Source organism: Sinocyclocheilus rhinocerous, unplaced genomic scaffold, assembly GCF_001515625.1.
Source record: "Sinocyclocheilus rhinocerous isolate Xijiao unplaced genomic scaffold, SAMN03320098_v1.1 scaffold4284, whole genome shotgun sequence".
In the NCBI taxonomy this organism is placed as follows: Eukaryota; Metazoa; Chordata; class Actinopteri; order Cypriniformes; family Cyprinidae; genus Sinocyclocheilus; species Sinocyclocheilus rhinocerous.
Genome location: NW_015652550.1, coordinates 245811 through 255420, shown reverse-complemented (window position 1 = coordinate 255420; position 9610 = coordinate 245811). Strand labels below are relative to the sequence as shown.

At 42.6% G+C, this 9610-nt stretch overlaps 1 protein-coding gene across 1 annotated transcript in view; it reads right to left on the bottom strand.

The window, feature by feature from the left end:
- Positions 1-271: 271 nt before the first annotated feature.
- The window catches only part of LOC107715138 (von Willebrand factor A domain-containing protein 7-like), a 16205-nt gene continuing 6866 nt past the window's right edge, over positions 272-9610 (bottom strand). Inside the window, exons 9-17 of the mRNA XM_016521202.1 lie at positions 4828-4944; positions 4355-4561; positions 3200-3326; positions 2608-2760; positions 2428-2520; positions 2036-2313; positions 1821-1957; positions 1485-1644; positions 272-900 (exon numbers count right to left, since the gene is read on the bottom strand). Coding sequence (XP_016376688.1) covers positions 316-900; positions 1485-1644; positions 1821-1957; positions 2036-2313; positions 2428-2520; positions 2608-2760; positions 3200-3326; positions 4355-4561; positions 4828-4944 — 1857 coding nt within the window. The 3' untranslated portion in view covers positions 272-315. The remainder of the gene's footprint in view (positions 901-1484; positions 1645-1820; positions 1958-2035; positions 2314-2427; positions 2521-2607; positions 2761-3199; positions 3327-4354; positions 4562-4827; positions 4945-9610) is intronic.

Sequence of the window (9610 nt, the reverse complement as noted above, 5' to 3'; positions counted from 1 at the left end):
AGACTGGGGAGAGAGGTGTTGTAATAATGTAAAATATGTGAAAAATAATGTGTTTTTCGAACAACCTAGTATGAGAGCCTGTTCTAGTACACCCCCAAAACAAAATCAAGACTTTGTAAAAGAGCATAATAGGACCCCTTTAATTTGTGTTCCGAAGTAGAACAAAGGTCTTACGGGTTTGGAACAACATGAGGGTGAGTAATTAATGACAGAATTCTGATTTTTGGGTGAACTATCCCTTTAAGCATGCTAGGTACAAAAGACTAATAATATGTGTCCACACAGAGTTGCATAATAAGAGTAACTCAACACATTTCATTTGTGGTCATAGATAAAGCTCAATGTTAAGTGGCCCCACAACATGAGAACTAGCCATGAAGTAGATTCCCCACTTTGCGCCCTGTTCTTTTCTCGTAACGACCTTTCCTGACTGGCTTTGAGATAACAGTGTCTCATATTTCCCGCTCTATCCCACAGCACTATCTCTGCATGAGGGGCACAGCAGCCTGAGGAATAACGCATCATTATGGGTTTCCCCTTAGTCCATTCACTGATGTTCACTGGATGATCCCCCTTCAATAACTGGACTCCGTCCAGCCTTTGTTCAGATTCTGTTCCAAAGTGCTGTTCTGAGGTGTCCTTTTGTGGCTGTAGCAATGGAAGATGGACTCCTCTTGTGGTCACTTCATGAAGCTGTGGGAAATGTTCTTCACGCCTCTGCATAGACACTTCGGACAGAATGAGAGTGCCTTCTCCTTGTGCCAGCTGTATGGATGCCAGTCCAGAGTGACCTCTGTCTTTTGCTACAAATGAGACTTTCCATCTGCTCTGAGAGCACAGAGAGGGGCAGGAGGACTCCACGTGCAGGGAAGAACATGCCGGAGGCGTTTTGTCAGGCTCCTGGAATTGTTACATGACCACGTTTAAACATTTATAATGTCTTATTCACATAATGAGACAGTAAACCCATAAACTGAGTCACACTTAAAACTGTGTCCACCGACACAGTTCTGGTGTGGGCTCCCAGACACACACACACACACACACACACACACACACACACACACAGACAGACATATATGATGGTTCTTACCTCTAGTATCACTGCCAGATGTACTACAGCATAATTTGAGTCTGGTAAGTCTTCTGCCTGAACAGTCAGAGTCAGAGTGATGGCTGTCCCTGCCTGGGCAGTATGAGGAGTTCTTAATTCAACCTCCCTCTTCACAGAGCCCCTTGCACTGATAAACAGCCTAAAAATGGAATAATAACAGTGACATAGTATCTAACCCTTCTGGCTGAAATATAAAAGTGTATCAATCTTTAACTGATAAACGTTCAGTCGTTGGGCAGACCTGTTTTATATACAATTAGTAGGACTAAATGCTGGTATATTGACACAGTTCTGGTGTGGGCTCCCACACACACACACACACACACACACACACACACACACACAGACAGACATATATGATGGTTCTTACCTCTAGTATCACTGCCAGATGTACTACAGCATAATTTGAGTCTGGTAAGTCTTCTGCCTGAACAGTCAGAGTCAGAGTGATGGCTGTCCCTGCCTGGGCAGTATGAGGAGTTCTTAATTCAACCTCCCTCTTCACAGAGCCCCTTGCACTGATAAACAGCCTAAAAATGGAATAATAACAGTGACATAGTATCTAACCCTTCTGGCTGAAATATAAAAGTGTATCAATCTTTAACTGATAAACGTTCAGTCGTTGGGCAGACCTGTTTTATATACAATTAGTAGGACTAAATGCTGGTATATTTGTGTCATTTAGCTTTCGTTTTACCGTTCTCACCTTTGTTGGTCTGGGTGGGAGAGATACCCATGGTCATCTTTTGCTGAAAGTCTGAAGTGGCGGCTGGGGCCATGATTAAAAATCTCAAAAAGCAGAGTCGAGCTGTGACCTGGGAGAAGCTGTGGAGCTGAATGCACCTAGGGATGAAGGGCACATTTCATTTTGCTGTTTTACAATTTGCCAGCACATTATTTTTGAATTTATTCCATTCATACCTGTATCTGTACATGTGTCGGTTGAATCATCTCAGTGGAAACTCTTTCGAGCAAGTTTCCCCTTCTATCCTTTCCAGAGAGACGCATGCTGAATGGCATCCTGGGAACTGAGTCCATGTACCCCACTAGCTCCTCTTCAGACCAATGAGAAGACGTGGAGTTTAGTAATACCTTCTGCAGGCTCTCCCCATTTGGCCCCAACAGGGTGACGTGACTGAATGAGGCCTCCTCATTGGGTGACATGCCTGTTACTGCAACCACTAAAAACACTGGGACTCCTATGAAGAAATGTGATGGTAAGAACTCACATAATCATTTGACAGGTATAGACAGTAAAAAATACAAAATTAATTTAGCATTACACAAATGGCTCAGAGAACAATGAGAAAGACCTGCTATAGGGCTGCCTTCCATTTTCCTCAGTCCTGGATGTGTCTCATTGGCTTCTCTTGCAAAATAGTACAGGAAGTCCAAGCTGCTATCACCTAGAGGGTTAAACACATGACTGTAACATAGTTTTATTACTAACGTAATCATATCAAGACTGGGTAGACATCAAGACATATCTTTACCTAGTACGTTGAATGTCATTGGCCCAATGGTTTTGACTGTAAGCTGCCATATACCCATCTCTAGTGGAGGCAGCAGGCTTATTCTATTTAGACCCTTAGACGAGTCTAGCACTGCCAGAGGACAGTCAGTACCAGGAAGTGATTGTTGAACACCTGAGAAATAAAGATAGATTCTTACAAAATTAGGAAATCTACAATGTACAGTAAGTGATTCACCATGGGGAGACTGTAACGTGAAGTGCCACAATTGCTCAAAAAGGTATGAGACAGTACAGAGATATACAGTAGGTGATACAGTGAAAGCAGAGACAGAATAAAGTGTTTGTTAAATGCATTAACAGTTGTGAGTCAAGCAGTTAAGGGATATTTCTGTCTTTTTTATGACGTTAGAGAAGGACTACGCTGTTTGGAGTTACAAAGATCATTCCACCACCAAAGCACATAAAGATTTGGACATTTTTGTATGGTTATTAAGGTTGTGACACACCAAGCGGACATCAAAGAACTAGTGGTGAGGAAAGCCGACTGTGTTGTGCTTAGGTAGGTGGATGGACTGTATGCTTAAAAGTTCTTTAAATGTAAGTATGGGTACCTGAGGGACTGACAAGCTCACAAAGTGTAAGCTGACCAGTGATGTGCAGCATCACTTTTGTCACAGCCTTGTCCACTCTGAAGGAGTTTGATGAATCTGATTCACTCTCTGCATGAAGCAGAGTCACCTATTTAGAGAAAGAAACATGGTTATGCAGAATCCTGCATTCACAATCCTGACAAGACTGTATTTAAATGATTAGTTCACTTCCAGAATAAAAATGTCCTGCTAATTTACTCATCCCAATGTCATCCAAGATGTCCATGCCTTTCATTCTTCAGTCAAAAAGAAATGAAAGATTTTGAGGAAAACATTCCAGGATTTTTCTCCATATAGTGGACTTCAATGGGAGTCAACAGGTTGAAGGTCCAAATTGCAGTTTCAATTCAGCTTCAAAGGTCTCTACATGATTCTAGCCGAGGCATAAAGGTCTTATCTAGCGAAACGATCAGTCATTTCTAGAAAAAAAAAATTTATATACTTTTTAACCACAAATGCTCATCTTGCACTAGGTTGATCTCACGCATTATGTAATCACGTTGGAAAGGTGGCGTAGGTGGAAGTACCGAGTACCCAGTGTTGACAAATCGAACATGCAAAGAAAGTTGAACGCCCTTTACAAAAAAAGGTAAAACAATGATGTCGGACGATTTTGAAGTTGGAGGAGAAAATGAGATGAACTTTTTCGCCTTACCCTACCTTTTTGAAGCAAAGTACACAGACGAAGAACTAACCACGCGTGACCTTTCCAACGTGAATACATAATGCGTGAAGCTGCGCATGCGCATCACAGAGCTAGTACAAGATGAGCATTTGTGGTTAAAAATTATATACATTTAAATTTTTTTTAGAAAACGACCAATCGCTTCGCTAAATAAGACACTTATTCTTCGGCTGGGATTGTGTAGAGCCCTTTGAAGCTGCATTGAAACTGCAGTTTGGACCTTCAACCCGTTGATCCCAATTGAAGTCCATTATAAGCAGAAAACTTCTCCATGTTTTCTCAAAAACCTTAATTTCTTTTTGACTGAAGAAAGAAAGACATGAACATCTTTGGTGAGTACATTATCAGTACATTTTTATTCTGGTAGTGAACTAATCCTTTAATTCTTAAAACAGGTCTTTTGGTCCTCTTGTATTTCCAGTTGACTCTACCTTGCTGGAGGTGGTGGTGTCTTCTACAATGGCTGACACATTGTGGATGTCTGTTTTTGTAGTGAAGATAGTCATTCCTCCAGACAAAGAAGAAAGAGAGGAATACAGAGAGAATCTACCAGGAGGTAAAGATTCTCTTCTTTTCCTTGTTCTCATACCTTTTCCTCTTCCCGTGTGGCTTAAATCTTCAGTGAGCAAAAAGTTGACCTAGCACGTACCAAGATTAGATGCATGAAAACAATGCCTGTGTTCCAAAACCTTAAGTTGCCTTGCCTATATACTGTAGGCAACAGCTTTCTGAAGTAGCATCATAGCTGAAATGGAACATCATAAGTGACTGATCTGGAATATGCATCACATTTATAGCTCTCTGCCCAGGAGAGTCAATAGAGTTTGATGTTAGCATGCTGCTAAGCTACCAACACAACACCCTAATTATTGAATGTTTTAAACAGTGTGTATTTGTGGTTTACCTTTGTTTGCTTCTCCAGTATGAGAGCCTGGACTGCACTCTGCAGATGATGGTCTTTAGGAGAAGCGTCTGTGAATACAAATATCTCTGACAGCGGAGGGCTATGGGTCAGAGCCAACTGCCCCACAGACACATTCACACACATAAGACACACAGATAGAGACACACTTAGAATGTACATCACTGTAATTTGTAGAATTTATTTATCTCAACCACATGTGTTCCATGCCATTTAAACCCCTGACAATGATATTGTTAGCACTATGGTCTACCACTTGAGCTAAAGCATATTAAAAATGTGTTCTCTGTAGTAGCACCATTGGACCATAAAATTTAGGGCAAATTACTTAATTTGAAAAGGTTAGTGCTGTGTAGTGTTCATTATATTTTTCCAGGCCCAGTTTACTGGACATAAGCTGTGTCTCAATTAGGGGCTGCATCCTTTGAAGGCTGCATTTGAAGTCTATTTCAAATGTGGCCTTAAAATGTGTCCTTTTTTTCTTGGGTCATGAAAGATACAACAAATGGATCTTTCACTGCTGTGGAGGAAATTGTAAATGTAATCATTTTAAATTATTCATAAATGTAGTTGATGGCTAACACGTTCTTTCCTTGCGACAGGCCTAACCTTTAAGTACACTTTAGGGAACAGAAATGTCCTAACCTTGAGCAGTTTTAAACATGAACAAAACTTCTTTCTGGAAATACTAATAATGATACGTGATTTGAGGAAACCAGCTGAAGTAATCAGTAACCAAGTGATAGTGTTCAAATGGGGCGAGACGTCGTCCAACTCAGTATGAGACTTGATTAGGCGTCAGGTAGCTGTAATTCTTTACTGAATTGTATTAGGCCTGGCTCTCCAGTGCGGTCAGAGCTATCGCGGTTTGCGGTCAGAAGTCACCTGAGGATAATTTTGGTGTCAGGAGATACAGTTTGACTTAAGTCAGGTGCATAGGGAAATTTCTACCCCAATTTTGGCGAGTCATTCAGACAGGAGCCCTGGGAGCTAAATCTTCTTCATTCTTTACTCTCATTGCCTGGATTGACTGGCAGGTCCCCGGATGGAGGGACCATTCCTTCACAGGCTAAAAGGACTTATGGTAGGACAAACTCCATATATTTCCTTTCAAATGCTTCTAAATAAATACATAAATTGATATTTGGTTTCTGTTAAGTCAACTATTTGAAGAAAACTCTAAAAACATTTAAAAAAATGTTTTCCATTATCTGTTGAGGGCAGTGATTATGGTTGAATTCAACTAAGGTGTTATTTTGACTTTCTGGGTTGTTGTGATTGACTGCTCCCAGTTGTCAATAAAACCTTGTTTCTGCAAAGAGCAACTTGTCATGTATGCTGGGAACTAGAAGTGCTAAAGATTCTAATCTCATATGATCACAGATGAGGCAGTGACAGAGGTGGACGACTAAAGACCTGTGCTCTGGGTGGGACAGTAACATTTTAAGTTAGTGTTAGTGTTAATGATCCTGTGTTGGACCTGTGTACACCCAGTAGGGCAGTGATAGTGAATAGATCAGGGATCCTCAAATCTGGCAATCCACTTTCCTGCAGAGTTTAGCTCTATACCTAATCAAGGGATCAATATATTCATTACATTTTTTATATTCGGGAGAGGTATACCCCAAATATTAGTACTACAACTTTCTCTTTGCTTGAATAAGACCTAAATTCAGATTCAGTCTATTTTAGCCTTAATTTGAATCAAGAGAGAATTGTTGAAAAAGTTAAATAAGTTCAATAGATCAATATTGTTAGGGTTATGTTTAGTTTTTGTCCTGTTTTCATTGTGTTTTCAGTTTATCTGTTCCCCTGTGACCTAGTTTTACTTTGGCTCCTAATTGTCATTTCGTTCACCTGTGTTTGATGCGGCAAGGCGGTCAGAGGTTGGAGCGATATGTGGAGGGTTTCCTCGAGCTCACCAACCGGGTGAGTTGGCACGACGCCGCTCTAGGTGCGTGCTTCCTGCTGGGGTTGGATGACGAAATAATCCGCTGTGATCTCCCAATGGGTGATTTTCCTTTGATCGAGCTGATTAATCTCGTACTATTCCTAAATAGCTCTGATATGGAAGTTGAGGAAGTAATGAGACTTCCCAAGCCTCGTCATCCAACTCCCGCAGGAATGCGCCGCGTCTCCCCAGCTCACCCCACGCCGAGAACCTCCACATACCACTCCAACGGCTCCTACCGCCTGCCTAACCCCAAATTCCCCGTGGTCCTCCAAAGCTCCGCCGGAGTCTTCAGCCCAGGAGCGACGGGCTCTCAGCAGTCAAGATGGCCGGCCGCTCGGAAGTCAAGCCCGCCGGACGTTCATGTGGCACTCGCTTCAGTGCCAACTCCTCAAAAGCGCTTTGCTGTACCTGCTCCTCCAGAGCGCCCTCCAGTGCCAGCACCACGTAAGCCCAGGAAGGGCTCCAGCCCCAGAGCTCGCTCCAGAGTCCGCTCCAGCGTGTCAATCGGTGATAATGGACATGGCGTTGCCCCCGGGGTTCTCAGCACCCGTCCTCACCCCAGAAGCCACTCTAACACGCTTCTCTGAGCCACCTGTGGCCGAGCCAACCAAGGCCACGGAGGATCCGCCATGGTCTCCTGAGTCCCCTGATCCGCCATGGCCTCCTGAGTCCCCTGCTCCACCATGGCAACCTGAACTGCCCACTCCACCATGGCCACCTGAGCTGCCTGCTCCGCCATGGCCACCTGAGCTGCCTGCTCCACCATGGCCTCCTGAGCTGCCGGCTCCGCCATGGCGGCCTGAACTGCCTGCTCCGCCATGGCTCCCGGAGCTCCCTGATCCGCCCTGGAGGCTCTCCTTGTCTCCGTCCTGTTCCAGTCCTGCACTAGCCTCCAGGGCGCCCCCCCTCCCCAATGGTACGGTTACGGCGCGGGACGTGCCTTCCGGGAGGGGGGAGTAATGGTAGGGTTATGTTTAGTTTTTGTCCTGTTTTCATTGTGTTTTCAGTTTCTGTTCCCCTGTGACCTAGTTTTACTTTGGCTCCTAATTGTCATTTCGTTCACCGGTGTTTGATTATTAACTCATTAGTTCTTTTGTTTACTCCCCTTCAAATACTCTCAGTTCTCCCCTTAGCCTTTGTCCGTTCTACTTTAAGTTTCGTGGTGTGTCTCTTGTGTTTTTGCTGTTCACATTTATTAAATCAGTTTATTAGAATTACCCCTTTGCCTTCGTCTGCCTTCCTAAGACACATCCGTAACAAATATTGATTATCCTGAGATTTATGGATTTTTTAAACTTTTGAAATAAGTAAATTATTAAATAAATGCTGAAATTGTTACGATTATAAACAGGATTAGAATATGCACCAGAGCATCATGTAAGAATTATGAAATTTTGAGTCATGGACAAAATTTGGGAGAATGAGATTGGGTGACCAAGTAAAATTGAAATTGATTTGAACAGAAATATAATATTATTATAGGAATATTATTTTCTAGTAAAACATTTGTTGCTATTATATTATACACCATATTCTATATTAGAGGAGCTGTTTTCTGCATTTTGCATTGAAGAAACTGCTTGCTCTTTCTCTGTAAAGAAGAGCTTAAAATAGAATGTGGAACTGCTGTTCTCAACCAGACGAGATTTATGAAATCTAGAGACATTGAAAGAGATAGTTAAAAAGTGGAATCAGACAAAGAGCTGATTGCTCAAAGACAATTGTGGTTGGGGTTTACCAAGATTCATTTTAATTTGTGGTTCTCTGAGTTTTCAAATTTTATATGTGACCAGACAGCTTCTGCAACTGCCGCCTTGAAAAATGGGAGCAAATAGACTGGAGTCTGCTCAACAAGTGGGAGAGAAGCAGAGACACAGCTGCAAAGAGAAGAGGAAGTGGCTTTGTGGGCACATGTGCTGCATTTCCAATGATCACTACACTTCAGCTCCCCTCATCAAAGAGGAAGTGGACACTCCTGAGGACGGAGTCAACATGGACACAGACTTACAGTGGGGAAAATATTTATTTGATCCCCTGCTGATTTTTTAAGTTTGCCCACTTACAAAGAAATTAAGGGTGTGTAATTTTTATGGTAAGTTTATTTTAACGTATAGAGACAGAATACCAACCAAAAAATCCAGGAAAAACACATTATATAAAGGTTAGAAATTGATTTGCATTTCAGTGAGTTAAATAAGTATTTGATCCCCAAGCAAAACATGACTCAGTACCTGGTGCAGAAACCCTTGTTGGCAAGCACAGAGGTAAGACCTTTCTTGTAGTTGGTCACCAGGTTTGCACACGTCTCGGGAGGGATTTTGGTCCACTCCTTATGTTTTGGGTCATTGTAATCCTTGAAGACTTATCCATGACCCATCTTCAGTGTTCTGGCTGAGGGTAGGAGGTTCTCGTCCAAGATTTTACAGTACATGGCCATGTCCATTTGCCCCTCAATGCGATGAAGTCGTCCTGTACCCTTAGCAGAAAAACAGCCCCAAAGCATAATGTTTCCACCTCCGTGCTTTACTGTAGAGATTGTGTTCTTGGGTCATAGTCACCATTTCTCTCCCTCCAAACACAGCGAGTTGAGTTAATGCCAAAGAGCTCAATTTTGGTCTCATCTGACCACAGAACTTTCTCCCAAGCCTTCTCTGAATCATTTAGATGTTCTTTGGCAAACTTTAAACTGGCCTGTACATGTGCCTTCTTCAGCAGGGGGACCTTGCGGGCACTGCAGGATTTCAGTCCATTGCGGCATAGTGTGTTACCAATGTTTTGCTTGGTGACTGTGGTCCCAACTGCCTTAAAGGG